Source organism: Lynx canadensis, chromosome A3, assembly GCF_007474595.2.
Source record: "Lynx canadensis isolate LIC74 chromosome A3, mLynCan4.pri.v2, whole genome shotgun sequence".
NCBI lineage: Eukaryota > Metazoa > Chordata > Mammalia > Carnivora > Felidae > Lynx > Lynx canadensis.
Genome location: NC_044305.1, coordinates 57341427 through 57366146, shown reverse-complemented (window position 1 = coordinate 57366146; position 24720 = coordinate 57341427). Strand labels below are relative to the sequence as shown.

General features: G+C 44.6%; 1 protein-coding gene across 2 annotated transcripts in view; it reads left to right on the top strand.

Moving 5' to 3' along the window:
- IL1RL2 (interleukin 1 receptor like 2) overlaps positions 1-7038 on the top strand; it is a 44227-nt gene extending 37189 nt beyond the window's left edge. Inside the window, exons 9-11 of one of the 2 annotated variants that reach the window (XM_030310339.1) lie at positions 365-526; positions 2409-2806; positions 4830-7038. In XM_030310339.1, the coding sequence (XP_030166199.1) occupies positions 365-526; positions 2409-2776 (530 nt within the window). In that variant the 3' untranslated portion in view covers positions 2777-2806; positions 4830-7038. Of the gene's footprint in view, positions 1-364; positions 527-2408 lie in introns of both variants that reach the window. The other variant, XM_032592614.1, reaches the window with a different exon arrangement.
- Positions 7039-24720: the final 17682 nt, after the last annotated feature.

Sequence of the window (24720 nt, the reverse complement as noted above, 5' to 3'; positions counted from 1 at the left end):
AACAAACAAACACCTAGACCTATCATTTTCAAACTGTACTAGATCAAAGACAAGAAAATCCAAACATCCTAAAAGAAGCCAGACGAAAAAAACACCTCACCTGTCAAGAAACAAAGATGTGCGCTTCATTCAACCTGCCCTCAGAAACGACACAAGCAAAAGACAGTGAAGAGGAACGTTTCAAGCCCTGAAAGAATGAGAGTTGCCTGGTGTGGCAGTGCTTGGCACTGAGCCAGCCAGTTGGCACTCCAAAGTCAATGAGCCCAAGGGAAGAATGTCAGGGTAGCAGCTCAGAGTTTCGCTGTGTTCGCATAAAAGAATATGATAGGAATAATCCCACGACTGTACCTCATTTCCTTTTCAGATGGGAAGCTGTATGATGCCTATGTCTTGTACCCCAAGCCCCAAAGAGAAATCCAGAGTCATGAGGTGGACACACTGGTGTTGAAGATTCTGCCCGAGGTGCTGGAGAGGCAGTGTGGATACAAATTATTTATATTTGGTAGGGATGAATTTCCTGGACAAGGTAAGTTTTGAGTATCAAAGGTATAAAAGCAGCAGATAAAGAGGGAGAGGGAGGTCTCTGTTCCTTCACTTTACAAATGGTGGGGTGGGGGACTCTCCTTTCCTTCTCCATGGAAACATGAAGAGTCCTGTACCTCCCCAACCCACAGCCCCTGAGTCAAGTTAGGACCGGGCCTCTTATCTCTGGGGCCCATTCCTGCAGGAGGGTGACTGGGATGCCTGGTTGAAATAATGTGACTCTTGGCAGCCTTGGCCAAGAGACTGAAAGGAGACAAGGGCTCATTTGCCCTCATGCCCTTGAGACTAACTGCTGAACGTATTCCATCAGCTTGAATATATCAATCCGCTCATGTTTAAAGCTGATCTTATAAACCTCAACCCCCCAGGCTTTTCCTGCATAAGTAAAATAGAATTCATTTATTTATGTCTCCCATTGGACAGGAGTGAAGCTTTGGGCTATGCAGGCAACCTCTCTGAACCTCAGTTGTCTCATCTGTCAAATGGGGATGAGAATGCTTCCCTGACTTGGCCAAGAGAATGAAATGAGGCAAAACCTGAGCAGAGACCAGTATGGAGCTTAGCACATATGAGACATTCAGCAGATAAAAGTTTCCCTTTTGACCTACAAATTTTCCTTCCTGGAACTCTATATAATAAATGGCTGAATTTTGAAATAAACATCCTTTACTGGTCAAAAGGAAACCAAAATTACTTTACAACATTTGCTAGTGGCCTGTTCTGGGTCGTTTGCAAAGGTTGCTAAGTACTTTGGATTTGTAGGCTGCTCATATCCATGGTGAGCTACAACTGTATCTCAGCCCTCATCTTCTCAAGTCATAAAATCATCCTCCATGAGGAAATGAAAATTTGATCTAACGCTTGCCATAAACATGTGGGAGAGTTAAGACTTCGTAAGCACATTCTGTCACTTACTTACTCAGCAAATATTTATTGAGCACCTACTATGTGCCAGGTAATATTCTAGGCACTAGAAATATAAAAATAAACCAAAGGGAAGAAGAACATGATCTTGGGAAGGCCACAATCTATTTTTATATTCTAGGAATAAGGAGGATATAAAAATTAATCTTTATTGCTAAAAAAGACCAAGTTGCATCCATAGCTGGATATTTCAAGAACTCTCCCCAAGAAATCATCAGGGGATGTTATTCATTTTCACATTAGTTCTATAAGTCCTGGGCCTTTAAGGAGCTGTGAAGCACAAAAAGAAAACACCGATAAAGATTAATACAATGTTTGAGCTATCTACATTTTCCCTATTCTTTTAAAATCTATATATTTAAAAAAATGTGTTAATCATCTAATATAAACCAGCCCTTCGGCTAAGTTGGAGATATCAACTTGGGGATGATAAAACCCTTGTTCGGAGTAGTTCACAAGGTGGAGCCTGAGGAAAGTGACAGCTAACCACCAAAAAATAAGACTTATGAATACAAAGGACCAATTTTTCAGGGAAAGTCAGGAAGGTTTCACAGAGGATGTGATAAATGTTTGGAAAAAAAAAAAAACTTTCACTGGGGAGGCTGGGTGGCTCAGTCAGTTAAGTGTCTGACTCTTGATTTCAGCTCAGGTCATGATCTCACAGTTGTGAGATCGAGCCCCATGAGATCCCCATGAGATCAAGAATGGAGCCAGCTTGGGATTCTCTCTCTTTCCCTCTCTCTCTGTCCCTTCCCCGCTCGCTTTCTCTCTTTCAAGATAAAGAAATAAACTTAAAACAAGTTTATTAATCCATTCCTAAGTCACCTTTATTTTAAAGCCCACACTGTCTTCCTGGGTCCCATTTCTAATATTCTCAATAGCACTGAGGTCTGGGCTGTTTCACTCATGAGATGATCCGCCTCTTCTTTCTTTATTTCCAGCTGTGGCCAATGTCATTGATGAAAACATCAAGCTGTGCAGGAGGCTGATCATCATCATAGTTCCTGAATTCCTGAGCTTTGACCTGTTAAAGAACATGTCCGAAGAACAAATCGCAGTCTATAATGCGCTCATCCAGGACGGGATGAAGGTCATTCTGATTGAACTGGAGAAGGTCAAGGACTACACGGCCATGCCAGAGTCAATTCAGTACATCAAGCAGAAGCACGGGGCCATCCACTGGAGTGGGGACTTCACAGAGCAGTCACAGTGCGCAAAGACCAAGTTCTGGAAAAAAGTGAGATATCACATGCCACCCAAAAGGCCTCCACCGTCTTCTTCCGCCCAGATGCTGAAGCACACGTACTGAGACCTCATAGCCGGCAAGTGGGGGGCCAAGGTGGGTTCATCACCAGTGATGGCATTGTTGGCACGGGGTGGCTTACAGAGGGACAACGATGCATCACACTTGGACCATCTGCTTGAAGCTTGCTACCGTATATACTTGTTGTGAGAGGGCCTGTGTCTGTTGCTTGTTTTGATCAGAGCTACTTCTTAAGGGAAAGACGTCACCTCTCCAGAAGGCCCTCCTTCACTTACAGGCTCTCATGAACACTCCCTGAATGCGGAGATGTAGCACGTGAGCCCTGGGGTAATGGGACGCGAGAGTTGTAGAGTGGCGGTTAAGATGTCAGGAAGTTTGGCATGTAGTGTAGCATACGTGGGGCCAGAGATGGAAGTCAGGGAATGGCGGGGAGGGCAGGTGAGGATAATGGCACTTTTTTCATGACCACGGTCGTAACACATTGATACTGGAAGCCACTTAAAGGTCACACAGACTAGTGGGGACCAAGTGTGGCGCCACTGGGATTGCACATTAGTTACCCTCCTGCTGGACTCCAGTCTTGAAAGACTTTATCCACCAAATCAAAATAAGTAACAATTCGCTTGTTTTTCCAGCTGGCCTATGAAGGCCAGAATTCTTAGAAGCATGTGAGAGACACAGCTGGCACACCAAGATGACGCAATTCTAGTCCACGTCAAACAAAGCCATCTGTCAGTTAGCCGGTGTCCCCTCATCATAGGTCAGTCTATGTTTGAACAAGGCATGAGGATTTCTGATGCTAAAACTTCACTGTAAACTCATCTGTAAACTACTGTCAAAGACCTGACCTGAGGCTTAGATAGCATCCAAGTTCTGTGGTTTTGATGACATCAAACCCTAACAAGTGACCTGCTATGGTCAGAATGTTGTATCTCCCAAATTTACATGTTGCAACCCTAATACCCAATGTCATGGTATTGGGAGGTGAGGCCTTTGAGGAGGAGGTGAGGTGACTGGGTCATAATGGTGGAGACCTCACGAATAGGATTAGTACTCTCGTAAAAGATACCCCAAGAGGTCCCTTGCCCCTTTGGCTATGTGAGGACACAGCTAGAAGTCTGTGATCTGAAAGAAAGCCCTCACCTGACCATGAGGGCACCCAGTGTTAATAAGCCACCCAGTGTATTGTGCTTCATTATAGCAGCCCAGACAGACTAAGGCATGGCCCGAATGAAGGGTCATGGGGACTGGAAGGGAATCAGCCAATGGGCAGGACAGGGGCTGGGGAGGGGGAGGAGGAGCAGGAGGGGTGAGTTGGGAGAACAAAGACCCCAGCATGCAGGAATGAGCAGAGTGGACAGAGTCTGGGGGGTGGGGGACAGGAATAGGTGGCTGTGTGACCTTCTTGACAGGCTGCAGACAGCATAAAGTGTCTGGTGGGATCTTACGTCATGAGGAGCCCCCTCAAGTCTTTTAGAATTTAGGTTCCGAGGTGACCTAAGGTTACACATTTCTTTGCCATCATACTCCAGTTCTCACTTAGCGTCAAGCCCCTCTTTATTTTATGTAACGTTTGTTCTTTGAAGATTTTTTCATTGTGCTAAAGTATATATAATGTGAAATTTACCATCTCAACCATCTTTAACTGTATACTTTAGTGGCAGTAAATACATTCACCTTGTACAACCATTAGAACCGTCTGGTTCCAGAACTTTATCATCTTCCCCAACTGGAACTCTGTCCCCGTTAAACACTAACTCTCCCTCCCCGCTGTCACAGCCCCTTCAATGTTCTGCTTTCTATGTCTATGATTTTGGCTATGCTAGGTCCCGCATATAAGTGGAATCATACAGGATTTGGCCTTTTGTGACTGGCTTAGTTCACTTAGCCACATGTCACTAAGATTCATGTGTAATATTTGCTTTTTGTTTCATTATTCTTATTTAGTGCCTCCCTCCCTTCTTTATTTCTTATCTGCTTGAAGAGTGGCATGTGTCTATTTTATTACGGGGACTAGGGACAATCACCAGAAGTAATAAGCTTATTAGGGTCCTTCTAATCAGATGTTTGTAAACTCTTTCCTTCTTGGTTTCGGTAGAACACGGGAGTCCTAATTCCTCATGGAGGATTTGCCAGTTTAAGGAAAAGAAGCTATTTCTCTGGATGTACCCAGGAGCAAAGCGACGGCCACTGATGTGTTCCTCATTCTGTTCCCCTCGCTGCCTCAGTGTTCTCTTCTCTGCTTTGTACCTGGAGATTGCTATTGATGCTGGAGAAGGCTTGTTGGCTGCGGGGGTCAGACAGGCGTTTTGCCCTTCACTTTGGCTTATGTGGAGTCCATGCCCCAAAGCCTCCCCCTTCCTTCCAAGCCCTTTCTTTCCAGGGGATGAAGAGAGACAGAGAAGCCCCAAGAGTCAGGATACACTTGAAAGAACTCTGGCCATGATATTCAGGGAAAAAAATTTTAACTGAAGGGGGGAAAGAAAATCAATCGGCATTGAACGTTTTGCAGTAGGCAGCCCACAGTTTTTGGAGAATCCTAAGCTTTCTACTACCTTCTTAAAGTCACAGAAAGAATGCCCCTGGAGACAGGCGCTCCTGTTGAGACCCACGGCATCCACGCCTGGGGCCCATGCTGTGAGCGCTCAGCTGGAGTAACTTTCCAAACTGTACTGCCCTGCCTGCTGGCTGGTGTCCTCTTCCTTAGGCAAGGACCCCGAGCCTTCCTGATCCCCTGAGTATCCACACAGGGCTACCGGCTCCCGTGGGGGCTTTGAATATTGTCCCCGCTTGCTGCTTGGTCTTGATTATGAGGAGCTCAGGGAGTTTCGAAGCCTAATCCTGGGAGGTAGGTGCCAGGAATAACCTTCCGCCGGGCTCACTCTACCACACAGTATCCCAGGCCAGAAGAGTGTTTGAAGGAAGTACCTGAACTGGGGAGACCCAGCTGAGGCCTATCCTGGGCCTCCGGAAGACTGTGCTGTCACCCCTCCTCCAGCCACAAGCCAGTCCTACCACCTCTCGGATCATGTTCCATTCTCCCTGAGACACAAGCACCCTGGTATGGTACCGGAAGTTGCTCACTTCTTGCCATTATTTCATCGGAACGCCCCTGAAATGAAACTCAACAATATGTCCTGAAGACTCTACTTGGCTCAGAGCCTTCCAGAATTTCTGTAACAGGAGTTCAGAGGCATTGTTTGGTTGGGGTAGTGGTGGTGGGAGAGAAGGGCTTGAAGTAGCGTTTGTGCAGATAGCCCTTGGCCGAGGATGGAGAGACCATTAATTCCGCGGGTCAGAGAATGGGCTGGTCCCTAACAGAGATTTCAAGGAAGGGGTGCTGGGATTCCACTGAGGATCCTCAATTTGATCCACAATGCAGCTCCCGAAATGTGCATTTCCACTGTTTTGTAGGTGTTCTTTAACATTACATCTCAGCACTTGGACCCGTAATTAAGTTGCTCACGATCATGAAGTGTAAGCTTCATACTGAGTACTCACCCATCTCATTCTCAATTTTATTATTACTAGTTTCCTGGTTCCAGCAGTTCCATTTTTAATTTCCACCAGTTTTTAGTGGAACAAAGGGATACAATGTGGTAAAAATGTAAGTGATTGAATTAGCCTGGCTTTGCCACTGAAACATAGATTAGAAGGTAAAAGCAAAAAATATTCAGTTGTCAGCTGTGGACTCATGTCTAAGTTTGCACAACTAGGAAGGTTTAGGTGTCACCGGATAGTGGATAGAAAGGCAGATTATATGAAAGCTGAAGGCCACCACTGATTCTCTCCTGTTTTCCCCAGTGGGGCGTGGTGAGGTAAATGGGGCTCCGGATAACCCGAGGGAACAGGACTCACCTGGGGGCAGGGGTGAGAGGTGAATAGGTCAAAGAAAAGATGAAACACGTGTGTTGAACCCCTCCGTTACCTTTTGGCCCGCCTTCCTACAATGACTGAATCAACAACAGGACCCACTTCCTTTGGTTTCTCCCCTCAAATACTGTGAGTCTGCCTGTGAGAAAGTCCTGGGTGAAGACTGAGTCACATTAAATAGAGGGTCCAGGAAGGTCTGGTCTTTTCCCAGAAGGTCAACCGAGATAAAGACACATACGCGAAAGTGCCTGGCACAGGCCATAGTGTCACGAGGAGTCGTCTGACCTACCTGGGGCCGGGGGGCACGATCCCCCAGCGCCTTCTGCCCCTGCCAAACTGCGGTGACTCAGAGGTCTGCCTGCTCTGGCCCAGTCGGTTGACCTTTCTTTGGCTCTTGATCCTGACTCGTTTTTTAATAAACTTTCCTCCAACAGATGCTTTGTTTGGTTGATTTATCCAGGGCCGCGTCTGGAAAGTTAAAGTGGAAAATTCCTCCCTGGTTTCCTTCTTTGAATAAAGACTGTTCTATAGATGACGAATCCGCAATGTCTAGAAGAAGTGATGAGGGCGATGGTGGCCCTCATAGCGGCAGCACATCTGTTGTGACGGCTAAAGGCCACTCTTCTCAGATCTCAGATGGATTCCTCTGGGGCCTTCGTGGATGGGGCTCTGTACACATCTGTCTCCCTCTCCCCTCCCTCCCCAGGTAGCTTCGAAGGGATGCTGCCATTTGCTTGAATCAAAACCGAACCCCAGACCTCTGAGGGAGAGAGAGATTCTTCCCTTGAGAAGGGAAATCGGTGCTTGTGGCTCTGGCCCTGCTCTCCAGAGTCACCTTTCCTCAGAGGTTCTTATATTAACAACAGTTGCCACTGCGGGTGCTCTGGCCTGTCCACCCTTGACTAATTCCTAGAAGCGCAACTGACACCTGCAAGGACCAAAAAAGATTTTACAGGACGAGAAGGGATAACAAAAGAGAGTGAAAGTCTCCTGGGTGGCTCAGTCGGTTAGCGTCTGACTCTTGATCTGGGCGCAGGTCACGATCTCACGGCTTCGTCGGTTCGAGCCCCGCGTCTGGCTCCGGCGACTGCACTTGTGGTGCAGGGCCTGCTTGGGATTCTTTCTCTCCCTCTGTCTCTGCCCCTCCTCTGCTTTCTCTCTCTCTCTCTCTCTCAAAATAAATAAATAGACATTTAAAAAAAGAGAGAGAGGATGAAATCCACAGGGATGTACCATCAGATGGTCCCTCTCTCTCTCTCTCAAAATAAATAAATAGACATTTAAAAAAAGAGAGAGAGGGGCGCCTGGGTGGCGCAGTCGGTTAAGTGTCGGACTTCAGCCAGGTCATGATCTCGCGGTCCGTGAGTTCGAGCCCCGCGTCGGGCTCTGGGCTGACAGCTCAGAGCCTGGAACCTGTTTCAGATTCTGTGTCTCCCTCTCTCTCTGCCCCTCCCCCGTTCATGCTCTGTCTCTCTCTGTCCCCAAAATAAATAAACGTTAAAACCATGAAAAAAAAAAAAGAGAGAGAGAATGAAATCCACAGGGATATACCATCAGATGGTCCGACTACAGGATGGAGTTTTTCTTGTCCTCATCAGAATGCTTTTCCCTCACCTCCCACCACCTCAGAAGAGGACCAAGCACATCGTTTCCGATTCGGGCCCCGAATGCGCTCAAGGGAGACACAGGTGCACTCACACCCCGCGGAGAGACCTCGCACCAAATGTTTGGCCGGAGTGTGCTGTGTTTTGCAATCTCTGGCTGTGCGGTGAGGCTGGTGGTGGGATTCTAGCAGCTCCGCCACAGAGAGCTGGACGTGGCGAGAGCAGGTGGGGCATCCCTGTAGGCCGCAGCCGGCTGAATCGGACACAGAGGCCCGTGCCTGAACAGCACACGCCCCTTTCCCTTTCTGGCCACGAGAAAACATGAAGCTGCAAGTCTTGCAACCATCAGAAGTCTATCGAGTAAATTCAGAACTCTCGATTCTGAAACCTAAATCTCGCTTTTGTTTGTTCAGAGCTCATATGAAAAGGACAATTTTATCAATCTAAAAATTAAAAACCCTTTTCTACTACAACCAGGTAACCAGTGTGTCGCCATTCTAATATTTATAACTTGACGACACGACCCGGGTGACTGTGTCCACTGAAAAACTGGGCAAAACCCAAACTGTGATTATAGTTACAGAAAAATGTGAGAATAATGCGCAGTGGCTTCTTTTCCCTCCTACTCAATGGCTGTATTAGTTCTTAATCTGAGTCACTGATACCTACTGTTTTATTTGATTTATTCACGTTGTCCCTTAACTAACCCAGAGAAGCTCTGGAGACCAAAGGTTTACACAGTGATGGTTTTGTGGTCACACCCTCCTTTCTCCCTGTTTCCCTCCTGCTCTGTGTGTTATCAGCCCTCCTGCTCTTCGCTCTTCACCACCGCCAGCACTCTGCTTAGCATCTTTCTAGAAAAGAAAAACATAAGGAGTGAAGGTTGTTGGACAGGGGCTGGATGAGTTTTCAATACATCTGTTGTATGTGGTCAGCCCAGAGAGCCATGATTTATTGTCTCCCCATCCCAGATGGAGCCACATGCAGGACAAACCAGGGGTGCAGACCTTAGAGACACGCAGCTTAGGTCGTACATGAAGTGCTGGCCTCTGCTACCAAAGGTGTTCATGTTTTGTAAACGGCAAACTACAGGATTAACTACATTTTACATTGCAACTCCATACACACACACACACACACACACACACACACACACGTACGCGCGCGGAGAGAATGAAAAAAAACAATTCCATTTTTTGTTATATGTTCGATTCTGTTTTGTTCTCCTCTCCTTCAGTTTTTCAAAATGCGAGGTCACGGCCCACCGACTTAAGGGCCAACTTCTGGTTTTCCAAAGCAATTTGAAAAACACAGCACCAGCTTCCCAGCCTACTGGTGACCCAGCCAATCATGACATTCTGCTTTCTTTAATCATCAAGGCTTTATCAAGAACTTATTATGGTTCTTCTTTATCTAACTTCCAGGTCAATTAGCTTTGTTTGTTATTTTAAATGACCCCAGGGCCGGCAGAAGTCTCTCCCACGGCAGTTTTAAATGAACATAATCTCCTGCCTGAGTAAAAGGATGACAAGAGGAAAAGAAAGCGGGTGAAGGCCTTTGAGAAAGAGAGAAGCATTTCCTCTCATGAGACACAGGAGAAAATGACGTTCACGCCTTAACCTGGCAAAAAAGAAAGGACGCCGGTGCCTCCCCACGGCTCCACTGCGCCCTCTGCTGGCGGCTGAGGGAATGCTCTCCATCTGGCACCTTGCTCAAGAGATGGATGTTCACCGGTGCATGTAAGCTTTCGGAGGGTCTTTAACTTAAGGCCAAGAATAGCTTTTCTCTTCTTAGGCCGTGGCAAAGGTTGAAGTATTCAGTGCCATTTTTCTAAGTCTGTCACTATGTTCTTAACCCTTGCGCTTCAGAGACGGCAGTACTGAGCCCAAGAGTTGTGATGGGGGCCAGAAGGTCCTCCTTCTTCTGTGTCCACAAGACAGAGCTCTAAGCATAATGGCTCCAGAAGGGTGTCCCTGACTTCAGACTGCAGTTACAACCCCACCGCCTGCTAACTGAGTACGTCTGCACAACTGGTGATTTTCTCAGGCAAGTCACAAACTCTGTGCCTCAGTTGCTTTAGGTATAAAAAGAGGACAATAAAAGCACCTATGCTGTAGGATGACCAGCAAGTAAATATAATGCCTGTTGGCACCTAGTAAGACCTCAGTGGACATTGGCTCTTATTACATTGTAATAACAATAATATTATTTTTTACTATATTGTCATTTTTACCAAAATTATTCTTTTGCACTCATGATTTTTACTCCTGTGTTAGTGCTCATGATGACAATGATAGTTAACGTTTACAGAGCACTTACAACACTCCAGATATTCTCCTACATGCTTTATATGCATTACTTCATTTTCGGCTCTGTGGGGCAGGCATGCTAAGGAAGTCCGCTTTGCAGAGGAAGAAAGAGAGGCAGAATATGGGTTCAAGGTTTCTAATCTCTTTGTTCCATCAGCCACAGGTCTCATTTCCAGAACCCGGGTGAGGATAGTACTTCCTTGATAGGTTGGTTTTGAGTATTATATATGTGAAAAGCACTTTAGACCCTAGAGAAAAACTGGTTGTTGGTATCACCATAAATATGGGGAACCCCAAATTATCTTACATAATTTATAGAGCTAATTTATAGAGTTGTTCCACTTTAAGAAAAACCTGATTCTATAAAATATATAAGCTCATGGATTAGAGAATGATTACATTGTTTTGCATTTTAAATGAAAGAATAGATTATAGGGCTCATTTAAAGAGTATTTCTCAAAGTTAATATGTGCTAAATAAAAAAAAAAACAGGAAAACACAAAATACTAGAAAATGCAGATGTATATTATACTGGGTCAAAACAAAGTAAAAGAAAGACTGACATATTTTACTACATAATCATAAGTGACATAAAAAAGTAGGGGTGGCCGGGTGGCTCAGTCTGTTAAGCGTCCAACCTCAGCTCAGGTCATGAACTCATGGCTCGTGAGTTCAAGTCCCATGTCGGGTTCTGTGCTGACAGCTCAGAGCCTGGGGCCTGCTTTGCATTCTCTCTCTCTCTCTCTCTCTCTCTCTCCCCCTCTCCCCTGCAGACACTCTGTCTCTCTCTCAAAAATAAATAAACATTAGAAAAATTTTTTAAAAAGCATAGAATAAACCGAAAAACTGTGGGCAAAAGTATGAAGTTAAGGGTTGATATCCATAATGCGCCCTAGAAAAAGGGCCAAAGGAAATGAACAGGTAATTTACAGTATAAGGGCAAATTCATATAAATGCTTAGGGAGTGAGAAAGTGTATAATGTCACAAATCATCTGTGCCAGATACCATGCTAACCTCTTTAAATACATTATCTCATTTAATACTTTCAATTATCCTATATAGTCTCTTTTTTTTTTTTTTTTAATAAAGAAACTAAAGATATAAAAGATTAGGTAACCTATCCAGGAGGTAACACAGTTATAAGAAATGGCCTTAGGGAAATTTATCGCTGATTGGGTGTTTTATGACATTGGAGCATTACTGTTAATTTTTTTTTATGATAATGGTAGTATTGGTATGTTTCCAAAACAGTCCCTGTGTTTCAGAAGTGATATGTTGAAACGCTTATGAGTTAAGCATTGTTATGTCTGAGATTTGTCCCAAAATAATCCAGTGCAAGGAGAGGTGGAGACCATGGAAGAATTGATGGCTATGAATGAGGTTCATGGGGGTCCAGCATACTATTTTCTCAACTTTTTTATGTTTAAAATTTTCTCCAGAAAAGTTTGAAAACCAGAGTAGTTAAAAGAACATTTTTAAAAACCCCACCCAATTCTCAGACATTTAAGCCAGTTTGCCTGTGAAAACAACAAAGACTGTGTTCTATAGGGTAGGATGAAGCTAGAGAAGGAGGCATTTCGCTTTGTTTTGTTCGGACAACGTAGACAGCTCTTGCTTTTCTCGACTTTCTGCCCACTAGAAAAACTCATAAAACAGGAAGTTATTTAAAACCAATATTTATTAGCATTTTAGCGTACATATGGATATTTACAAAGATTTGATCTTGAAATACATACCTAAATGTTCTCTAGTAAAATACTAATATACCAATATAGCAATAGCACATGGACATAGTTACGAGCCAATAAACACAAAGCTCCATTTTTATTCAGGTATAATTGACATACAACATGATATTAGTTTTAGGTGTACAACATAATGATTTGATATTTGTATGTATTGTAAAATGGTCACCACAATAAGCCAACATCTTGTGATGAGAACTTTTAGGATCTACTCTCTTAGCAAGTTTCGAATATGCAATACAGTATTATTAACTATAGTCACCGTGCATCGCTTTTAATGGTAGCATAGCATCCCATTGGATAGAGGTACTACACTTTATTTAATCCCTTGACTTATGGATGTTTAGGTGGTTTCCAGTCTGTAACTTTGGCAAACACGGCTCATTCACCTGATGATTTGCCTTGGGTAAATTACTGGAAATAGGATTTCCAGATGAAGATATCTGGTACATCCTTCCAAATTCCCCTCCAGAGAGCTTGTACTAGTGGTGACTCACACCATGTTGACCGAAGATGCCAGAAAGTGAAATAGTCTAAGGTGTCTCAGTGGAGAATTTTAGGCTCGTATTTGAGTTCCTATTTTGGTAATGACAATGGGAAACTTCTTGTTTTATACATTTTTGTACATTTCAAAAGAAATGATCGACAAGATAGGGTGGGATGTTTTTTTTTATTCTTATTTTTTAATGTATATTTATTTATTTATTTATTTATTTATTTATTTTAAATATGAAATTTATTGTCACATTGGTTTCCATCCAACACCCACTGCTCCTCCCAACAGGTGCCCTCCTCACCCACTTTCCCCTCCCTCCCACCCCCCATCGACCCTCAGTTTATTCTCAGTTTTCAAGAGTCTCTTATGGTTTGGCTCCCTCCCTCTCTCTTTTTTTTTTTTTTTCTTTTTCCTTCTAGGGTGGGATGTTTTTGATCTGGCAGGACCCAGTAGCACATGTCTCCGTTCTGGGGTGAGGCTGTGTAATTCCCAGGCCTGTCTAGTGCACCTGTCGGAAGTGCATACCACGTTCCTGGTGACTCCTATCAGGGCGCTTCTCCAGCAGGGTCATGGTGTCTGGGGCGCTCCTGAGGATTTGGGCTCTTCTACTGCTCCGTCCAGTTGGGGGCATCTTAAAAACTTGATGGGTCATACTACAGAGGTGAGGAAAAGCCCAAGGCTCCACACGGAGAGAGAGAAATTTCTAGCCTCCCACTAACCACGCTGGTAGAGTAAATTACTTCAACAACAGTGATGACAAAACCCGCCAAGGGCAGAAGAGGCTGATGTTGTGTTTGGGGGTCTTTTGTATTAAGGGCCCAGTGGGGAAGACTGCTCTCCCCAGACAGGAAGAGGACAGAGCCTGAGTCAAGCAGGCTGCAGTGGAGGGCTGACCTCCTATGGGGAGGTTGAGCTCCCCTAAAACTAAAAGAAGGTTTGGGATTTTAGGATGTTTCTGGCCCTGCTCTGATGTCATCCTCTCTATTTCATTTCCTATACCACAGTTGACAGAGCACAGATATTCTTTTTTTTTTCTTTTTAGGTTTATTTATTTATTTTTTAGTAATCTCTACACCCAACACGAGGCTTGAGCTCATGACTCTGAGATCAAAAGTCTCACGCTCTTCCGACGAAACCAGCCAGGTGCCCCAGGACACAGATATTCTTGAGAAATTTCTTGAGACATTCTTGGGAAGAGATGCTTGAGGCCTTGAGAGGGTCTTCTTAGTAGGCACTCCATGTCTGTTGGAATAAATCAACAAAACCAAATATCTCATTGAGGGCGGGTGGACAAGGGCTGGAAATTCACCCCTAACCTTCGTGCTTGAAAACAGATTCCCTTCTCAGTTTTCCAACTTTTTTCTTCAGCAGTGCAGGCTAGCTTTGAAAATCCCCACAAATGACCTAATGCATGTTAGACAGGCTTCGTCTCTCTTATGCAAGGGGAAAATAGCCGTCGTACGTCTCAACTGTGACAGTACCCAGTTTGTGCGTCAACAGGTACAGACATTGTCTTGTCCTGGGGCCTTCGCAGGTGTCTGCCAAATGATGAATAACGGGAACCAACTTGGGGCCCAGGAGCATCAGTGACATTGGCTCGCGGGCTCCTTCCTGTCCAAGTTTGTTTGTTTGTTTGTTTGTTTGTTTTTTGTGAATCTACATAATGGCTTCCAAGCAAAATAAGGATAATCTGGCCTGATTTTATTTGTATAATATTTTGAGACGGAGTTTGAAGGACGAATAGCAAACGGGAAGCAGATTTCTGTTCCTCTGTTGCAGCGTCCATTCCTCCAGGACTTTGCCCAGTGACGCTCCAAGTGGGCTGTGCCTGTCCCACATCTCAAGGGTGGGACCTGAGACAGAGAATCCAAAAGATGTGCTTTGCCTGGCTTCCTGAAAGTTCTTTAAAACTCCTTGCGGATGAGCCGCGAGGATATCCCAAACCCATAAACCTCGTGAGGTCTGAGGCCACCTGAGAGGTGCCCATGATTGCTCCAAGTGTCCTGCAGAGGGCGCCCTGGGATTTTTTTCCCCCTTCTATCTCAAAGGGCTTCTCATTAGAATTGATTTGACACAAAGCAATGCAATCTATACTGGGAATTATACACCGTGGAGAGTAGATGAGCACGCTGATCCTAAACCCCTTCTTGCTTCAGAAACACACAAAAAAGATCCCTTAAAGGCATAACATGTAGGCTTCGGCTTCTTACATGATTGAATGCGTAAGTGTTTTGCTGTAAGACTTTTTAGAGATGTCTCATCAAGGAAGGAAAAGTGTAAAATGAAATCTCACCTTATCACCGCAAGCACTCTGTAAGACTGTTGCAGCAGGTGGACGACAGGGGTAGCCAGGTAACTGAGCTCAATGAGTGTGGTACAAACATATTTTCCCCCCAGTGCTGAGTCCCCTTTCCCATCAGGTCCTTTAATTATGATCTAGCTAATTTTATACATTGCTAGTCATTTTGGGTATTTTGGAGAATTATTTGGGATTTATAGGATGCAGCTCTAGTGCATATTAAAATGTTGGTCATTTTTTTTTTAAAGTTAACGTTTATTTATTTTTGAGGGAGAGAGACAGACAGAGAGCAAGCTGGGGAGGCGCAGACAGAGAGGGAGACAATCTGAAGCAGGCTCCAGGCTCTGAGTTGTCAGCAAAGATCCCGACATGGGGCTTGAACTCACGAGCGGTGAGATCAACTTGGACACGTCACCAACTGAGCCAACCAGGTGCCCCTCAGTCATTGTTGTTTTTTTTTTTAATTTTTTTTTCAACGTTTATTTTTATTTTTGGGACAGAGAGAGACAGAGCATGAATGGGGGAGGGGCAGAGAGAGAGGGAGACACAGAATCAGAAACAGGCTCCAGGCTCTGAGCCATCAGCCCAGAGCCCGACGCGGGGCTCGAACTCACGGACCGCGAGATCGTGACCTGGCTGAAGTCGGACGCTTAACCGACTGCGCCACCCAGGCGCCCCAGTCATTGTTTTTTTAACGTTTATTTACTTTGATAGAGAGCAAGTGGGGAGGAGTAGACAGGGAGAGAGACAACCTCAAGCCGGCTCTGTGCTGCCAGTGCAGAACCCACGCAGGGCCCGATCTCATGAACCATGAGATCATGACCTGAGCCAAAATCAAGAGTCGGATGCTGAACTGACTGAGCCACCCAGGCGCCCCCAAACATCAGTCATTTGATTCAAAGCCTTTCTTTTTCTTTTGCTCTCTCAGCAGAGGGGAGATGAGTCTCGGGACTGGCGTGAAGGTGGGCGTCATGTGCTATGAGGCACCTGTCCTTTTGCTCTGTGTCTCATGCCCTAGTTGGAGCAGTGAGAGACAGAAAGAAAGATGTCTCCGTCTTTGCACACGGTGGCAGCTGCTTCCCTGGGGCATCTCCACTGCTCTCCTAGCTTGTTGTCCAAGGTCCTCAGGTAGGTGGGTGGTGACACCTCCGTGTCCCACTTACCGGGAGCTCTCATCCGGCTATTCTTTCCTGCTGATGACCAGCGGCGGCCTGGTACCATGGACCTGTGATGCTTGTGTTCCCGCACCTGAAGCTCTCAGCTCACCTTCTGCCGCGGTCTGCCATCAGGACTGCAGGCGCGTGAGGATCCATCGTTCTTACTTCTTAGAAGCCAGAGCCTCTGGTGGCGTGTGCCCACGTGGGCGTGGCAGTGAGCGTCCGTGCCCCCACCTCTTCTCCAGTCCACGTTCCTCTAGTTCAGAGGCACAGGGACAGTTGGGCAAATCTACCAGCCAAGCCGACACAGTAGGAGTTGAAATCCCGTCCCTTGACCTCTCTCCGGATGTGGAGTGTTGTTCTTTGGTGAGGGGTGGGGCCCGGGGGCTGGTGAGGGCGGTAGGATCAATTCCTCTGCAGTGTCCCTCTCAGGGCGCCTTTGGTTGGAGCTGTTTGTACTTAGGTTATGGGGAACTAAGCTTAATCTCAGTGTCACACCCAGGTGAAAATCAGGAACAAGACAAAAAGTCTTGCGTGGGTTCCTTGTTAACAGATCTTCAGATGAGGAAAAACAGATTTTAGGTCACGTGGTTGGCACTCCATGATATAAGAGGTAGGTCCCTTGATCCAGGGTTCTTCACGGTATCGCCCAGGGAGGCACAATGCTAGAGATGGCTTCTCTTCTTCTACTGTTCACTGGACTCTGGCTCTAAACCCCTATGAATCAGTATCAGGAAAGGGAAGGAGATGGAAAGGATGGAGAGAAAGGACATGAGAGTTGAAGCCAGATTTGGGGGAGCGTCCTGATACCGGTAAAACTCAAAACAATGTCGATCAAGAGTTTCAGAAGAATACACACAATAGTTACAGTCATTAGATATAGTAAAGATACAATAAAACACAAAACAGTACTATGTTGGGGTGCCTGGGCAGCTCATCAGTTAAGCGCCCGACTCTTGATTCCAGCTCGGGTCAGGATCTCATGATTCGTGAGATCGAGCCCTGTGCCAGGCGCTCCACTGACAACATGGAGCCTGCTTAGGATTCTCTCTCTCCCCCTCTCTCTGCCTTTCCCCCACTTGTGTGCACACACTCTCTCTCTCTCTCAAAAAAATAAACATTAAAAAAATACAGTCCTATGTGTTATTTGTGGATATGCACAAATGTTATAAAATTATGAACATAGTGGCCACCTTGGGGGTGAAAGAGACTGAAATGGGCCTGAGTGGACCACGTGGGGGTTTCTAGTTGTATGGACAAATGTCCCATTTCTTAAAAAAAAGAAGAAAATAGGAGGAGGAGGAGATCCGGATGAAATGTTACAAACTATCATTTGGGGAAGCTGCCTGGCAGGTGCCTGTGTATACATAGAATGATAATTCTATGTATTGTTCACATGCATGAAACATTTATTATTAAACTAGATTTCAATGGGTGCAGAGTTTCAGCTGGGGAAGGTGAACAAGTTCTCAAGACGGATGGTGGCAATGGGTTGCACAACAAGGCAAATGTATTTATAAATTTTTTTAACGTTTATTTATTTTTGAGACAGAGAGAGACAGAGCATGAACGGGGGAGGGTCAGAGAAAGAGGGAGACGCAGAATCTGAAACAGGCTCCAGGCTCTGAGCGGTCAGCACGGAGCCCAACGCAGGGCTCGAACTCACGGACCGCGAGATCATGACCTGAGCTGAAGTCAGACGTTCAACCGACTGAGCCACCCAGGCGCCCCAAGGCAAATGTATTTAGTGTCACAAAACGGCACACTCAAGCATGGTAAATTCTGTATGCACGTTTCACCATAAGGAGAAACTTGAAGTTGGTCTGACTCTGTGTGGTTCTTGAATTCCTATAGTACGTTGATGAAACAAAACAAAGGGTAATCTTAGTTTTGAGTTTATCAAACTCTTATTCACCTCGAGCTCTGATGCAGGACCTTTTTTTTTTTTAAATGTTTATTTATTTTTGAGAGAGAAAGAGAGAGAGACACAGAGCATAAGTGGGGGAGGGGCAGAGAGAGAGAGGGAGACAAAGGATCCAAAGCAGGCTCCAGGCTCTGAGCTGTCAGCACAGAGCCCGATGTGGGGCTTGAACTCATCGAACCATGAGATCCTGACCTGAGCCAAAGTCGGACGTGTAACCAACTGAGCCACCCAGGCACCCCTCTAATGCAGGATCTGTTGATGGTCACGCATCACTTTGGCTCAAGCTTTTGAGAGCAGCATGTCACTGGACACCAAAACCTTTGGTTCTACATTAGGTATTGACTTGAATGATCTTTGAGGCCTGTTACTTGGTTCTGTGTCTCAATTAGTTCTGGCTTTCTCCTTAAGTGATCAGCTACTTAGTAACATTTAGGGATTGTAGAATGCTATGTTTTCCCAAAAACATCTCCATCAGTCCACCACCACATACCTTTCTAGAATTAAATGAAAAAAAAAAAAAAAGTAGGTGTATGCAATATCAGCATGAGTAGGGTTTTTGTTTGTTTTTTGTTTTTAAATGAAAATGTCTCCAACAACTACACCCACACAGTTGTGGGGATAATCTCAGTTAATTTTGTTACAATGTGATGGCCAGCTGAGGCGGAATGGAGATACGGAAGCTTTGTTACAGGAAAAGAGCAGAGAGCTGACATTTAATATGGGCTGCTGTGGGGCGAGGGTGACAGCAGGTACAACACTGGAGGCGGTGCATTTACTCTCTGAAACCAGGAGAACGCAGGACAAGGTTGAATGAATGTAGGTGTTTTGCACAAACATGTAAACCTGTCACAGGGGAACCACATCTGGTATCTCAATGGTACGTCTGATGGCTGTAGGGATTAACATTTCGCTGAGAGCATTTACCGTGTTTCAGGCACTTAGCGTACAAACCCTTACACCACCCTTCTGAACTACATTTTGAGGATGCATGTGTTGAGCTTCTGAAGCTCAAATCCCTTTCCCAAGTATACAATACTATTGGAACGCAGGGTTAGCTGACTCCAAAATCCAATATGCCATGATGGCCCTGAGTAATGGTTTTCTTCCTAGTTTTGCTTACTTCTAGACGGGGTCTAGGTTTGTGGTGGACTATACTTTGGGTATGATCCATAAATTTTCCTACCCTTCTTTTGATTCCATTAGGAAACTACCACCTGTATACATATGGATCCCATGGTCCATGATCCAGGCTTGGTCAGTCCTAACACCGCATGATCTGCACATAGTTCAACAATAGCTTTGTGCCCCAGGATGGGTAAGCCAGAAGCGTTCAGAATTTCGTTTTAGCTGGACTAAGTGGGGAAAATTGTATGTTTGTCTCTCCTTCTCTGTCCCCCCGACCCCCCGCAGCACCTCTCTCAGAAGTAGATGCGCCAGTGGCAATTTTTCCTTCCATAAGCATAGAATTTGTCAGAATCAAGAAAGAGTCATGCCAAAAATGAAGAGCTAGACAGATGAGCACAATCAGAGAAGGGGAGGGAGAGCGAGAAAGAATAAGAAAGTCCTATGACGTTGTTGGAGATCCTGGATCCTGCTGTGCTTAAATTCCCTCGGAATTCTCAAGTTCAGGAGTTAACTCTTCCTCATTTCTGCGTAAGTTGGGTCTCTGTTTCTTGCAGTTGAAAGAATTCTGACAAATGTAATCCTCCTCCATAGTTCTGTCTTTCCCATTAGACTTCCTTTCTGATCAATACCAACCATAAACAATGCAGATTTTTCTCCAGAATAATGTGAGTTTCTCCCCTTGGAAAAGAGATAAAAGAAACATACTAAGTTTGGGGTTTCTATGATGAGGATGTTTTGGTTTAAATTATAAAATGACTTAATGGCTCAGAAGCAAATTTTATGTATCTTTTTGGTGTAACCTAGCCAAATAAATGCATTTAATAATCAGTAAAATGAAATTCAAGTGGAAGCAACAATGTCATGCTTCCCTGCCCCTCCTTCACTGCCCCCTCCCACCACAAATCTTGGGAGTAAATAAATGAATGAGAGCTGATCTGCTTCCAATGGAACAGCTTGGAGTAGTTTGGTTCTTTGTCAATGGCTCTCTTCTGGGAATCAGTGAGCTGGTGAGGGAGAGTGGGGAAGGGCACCTTTGGGGTTGTTGATGCTTCAAATCACAACAACTTTCTACTAGGAGCAAGCTGAGCCATCACAACGATGCAGGCTGAGCACAGGCACACGTTGGTGTCGGGGGGATTGCCATGATGTGCCTCTCCACCATCACCTGTCCCGAAGTGGAGTGTCCAGACTGTGCTCACAGCCCATCTCAGTACCGACTGGGACCACCGGGGACACTTAAAAGTTTTCCTTTTTATATCTGACACATCCAAATAAAGAGAAGTCTCTCTCTCTCTCTCTCTCTCTCTCTCTCTCTCTCTTTCCCCAACAGCTAGTTTAAACACTCCTGAAGGAGAGAAGAATATACCATCCCCTGAAGTGCCATTTTTGGCATATTATCTTGAGCTAAAGATACTTGGGAAACAGCCAGTGCAAGAAGGACACTCTTACCCTGCTTTGTCCCCCTGAAAGCAGGAGACACATTTCCCATGTGAAAAGTACCCTCTCTGTACAAGGAGGGTAGAAGGATCCCTCTCACCAGAGATCAGGAATTTACGGCTGAGAAGGCTGCATGGACAAAATTTACTTCTTCACCGCTTTGTTACTTCAAGCCCAAACCTCTCGGCCTTGTGAGTTCATCACAGATTTACTGCTTATCTAAAAGGTATATAAGTTGCTTGCTTTGATCACTTCTTTGGTTCTCCTACTCTTATGGGGCTCCTGCATGCACATACGAAATTAATTTCTTTTTCTCCTGTTATCTGTCTTATGTCAATGTAATTATTAGATCAGCCAAAGAACGTAGAAGGGAAGGAGGGAAATGTTTTCTGCTGCCCCTATGCTGCTTCAATCGTACCACAGAGATGGTTTAAACGTGGCATCGTGCAAGAGCAGCTTTCCACAACGAGGCCAATTCTTGATTGTGATGGTGGCTTGATGTGTTGGGTTTTGCTTTGGTTGTCTGAAAGAAGGGAGCCTATGGGAGTGGCCTTCTCGGATAGTTGTCAGAGTTGTGCCTTTTATTTTAACTAGAATCAGGAACTAGAATTATTGGCACGTAGTCGAGCCTTTCTTCCTCCTTCCCTCCCCTCCCCTCTCTCTCTCATTCTCTATCTTCTCTCTTTCTTTTTCTTTCTTTCTTTCTTCCTTTCTTTCTTTCTTTCTTTCTTTCTTTCTTTCTTTCCTTCCTTCCTTCAAGTTGTTTGATATTGCTGCCTAAGACATGTAGGATAGACTGTAAACACATAACGAGAAAATTCTACTGATGATATGCATTTGTTTGTTCTGGCCAGGAAGCCCTGATTTGCTTATCACCTTACCACCACGACCATGTGTGAACTCACATGTAAAGAGGTAAGTTTGTTTACTCCTGATTGTTCTTGAACAAGAGGGTTGATTTTTCCCCCAGTGGTTATAAACCACTGGGCTCACTCATAAGATGCCTCTCTTTTAAAAAAGGAAAACAAAAAATAAAGCCAACAAGCAAATGCCGTAGAAGAGAAAAAAGAATCACGAGGCACCCCTTTGCAGGGAGTTCAGAGGAAACCGTTGAAGAGGAGAAAGGTCAGAAAGAGATCTGGATCATTGATGCTAGAGATAAGCAGAAGGGCAGAGGCCACAGAGTACTTTGAACAATAAAACAAGAAAATTTAGTGCAGGCCACTCTAGCGAACCCACTGTGTCTTAGAGATCTCGACAGAGGACCGACCAATAAAGACTTTTGAAAATCTCTGTGTTTTAAGCTTCTTTGTGCCCATTTTCAAGCAGACTGTTAGAATCTGACTGAAGAGCAAAACTATAAACATGAAACATCCTTAGTAATAGAACCAGTTTGTGTTTCAAAGGTATTTTGAGTTGAGATCAATAAACAGGTTTAACGTTTAAGGATAGAATTATAGAATTCTATAATACTATAATTCCATGGGCGCCTTGGGCCCATGGATTATTTTGAGTTGATTATTTTTAAGAAATGAGAGAAGCCCTGAACACAGTAGAAATTACCCTTTTGTAAGGAATATTCGCATTTCTAAGGGGACTCTCTATTTGTACGTTTCCCACTCTGTACCAGGAAGAGAAGTATGACTCTAAATCACCAGAATCTCTCATCGGTGGAGAATGCACCCTATTTAAGTCTGCATAGCAACCTACTTTTGTTTACTGCACTTTCTCTCATAACCTTCCATAACTACACCCCCCTTGGTGCCCCTCCCCCAGCCCCCAACATCTTTCTTTTGTCTTTAGATGGAGATGGTATTTAACGTGGTGGCTTGGGCCATTTCAAGCAGTCTTACTCAGTTTCCTGGTATCTTCTGTGTATACAAGAGGCATATATGTTACCAAACTTCTGTTTGTTTTTCTTCATTGGCTGGATTCCAGAAATTTAATATGTGACATTCTTCTGGTTATGATTTTATTAACTTGGGGATATTTGAGTTTTGATTTTCATTTGGACCAATATGGCTGCCTTTGCAGTAACATTGTTAATTATTTCTAGCTTTATTGCATCCTGGCCAGAGGATTTGTTAATATCCTGTTAAATAATCTCTTGGCACTTCTTGTTACATTCCATTGGCATAAGAAGCAAGATCATAATTTTTATATGACTACTTTAGTGCCTGATTTGCACATTCTCAAATCACTTTCCTTACAATTGTTAGGTCTACAGTACTATGTCCAGTCAAACATCATTGGGTCACGGGTCAAAGGTCGTTCAGCATGCCTTTTGCCAGAGGGCAAATGTGAAAGGGACCCTCACCTTTAATGTCTGTTACCCATGCTCCTCACTGCTCAGGGACTGGTGAGTGTGCTGTCACCGCGAGGGCATGAGATGATGACGGTTTGGGCTACAGAAAACCAATATTTTGAGGTCTGTAATAAGTTACCGGGTGGCTATGATGACAGGCTGGTGGAAGACACAGGGATAGCCTTGCAGGGAGGTGAGGTTCTACCCACACTAACAAAGCTGTCCCTGTAGGATGCATCCAGAACATCATGGCGGAGGTTGTGATCATTGCCTTGGCAGGTCCAGTGGATGCTGCATCAGGTGTCCTTCTCGTGCATGCCACTCTATGGACCAGGGCCACCATGTGCTCTGTCTCTTTGGCCATAACTCATTCTCCCAAGTGGGGTCACCGTTTCCCCCCAAGAAGGTCCTTCCCCTCTTCCTCTTTTCCTGGGTCCTACTCTTCTAAGGGAAGACACTGTCAGTGAGTGAAAGGTGATATGACTTTCCAAATGAGTATGGTCTCTCAGGGAATCCCAAGTGATTTCTTATCCTCACTTACCTTATGACAGGGTGGAAACGTCCCTCAGTTAAGAGGATTATTCCTTGCACATACACCCAAGTTTAATTTCTGGTTGGATGTGCCTCTGGAAGGGCCACTTATTACAAAAGAAAAAGAAGTTTCCCCTGAATTTCTATTTTCTTTCTTCTAAAAATGTCACATTTATATCTTTAAGCTTCTTACTAGGCCATAACTAGTTGTTTTGTTATTACGCTATTTCCTTCCATATTGTCTGTGCCTTCTTAATCATTTTCCCCCTAAAATTTATATTGTTGCTCAAAGCTAATTTCCATTGCCTCTGAAAAAGTGTCCAAAATCAGTGAGAAGGATGTGACCTGCATCTAAAAAAGTCAACTGCTCCTTTTGGTAATCTAGGACCTTTCTAGTGTGACCCCATTTTACGTTATTTTGTTCAAAATTCCACAGGCGATCATTACTTCTATACCTTGTTATAGCAATAGAAGGAGCATGGGGGACCCGGTTCAGACCCCAACCTGGTGACAGAGAGTCTGGGTGACTTTAAGAATAATGCTTAAGTAGCACTGCTAGGAACTTACCCAAGGGATACAGGAGTACTGATGCATACGGGCACTTGTACCCCAATGTTTATAGCAGCACTTTCAACAATGGCCAAATTATGGAAAGAGCCTAAATGTCCATCAACTGATGAATGGATAAAGAAATTGTGGTGTATATACACAATGGAATACTACGTGGCAATGAGAGAGAATGAAATATGGCCTTTTGTAGCAACGTGGATGGAACTGGAGAGTGTTATGCTAAGTGAAATAAGCCATACAGGGAAAGACAGATACCATATGTTTTCACTCTTACGTGGATCCTGAGAAACTTACCAGAAACCCATGGGGGAGCGGAAGGAAAAAAAAAAAGAGGTTAGAAAGCGAGCCAAAGCTAAGAGACTCTTAAAAACTGAGAACAAACTGAGGGTTGATGAGGGGTGGGAGGGAGGGGAGGGTGGGTGATGGGTATTGAGGGGGGCATCTTTTGGGATGAGCATGGGGTGTTGTATGGAAACCAATTTGACAATAAATTTCATATATATAAAAAAAAAGAAATGGTCAAAATAGCAACAAAAACAACAACAAAAAAAAAACAACAAAAAAAAGAATACTGGTTAGCTTTTGTTAAGATAGGGTAACATCTACTCATGGA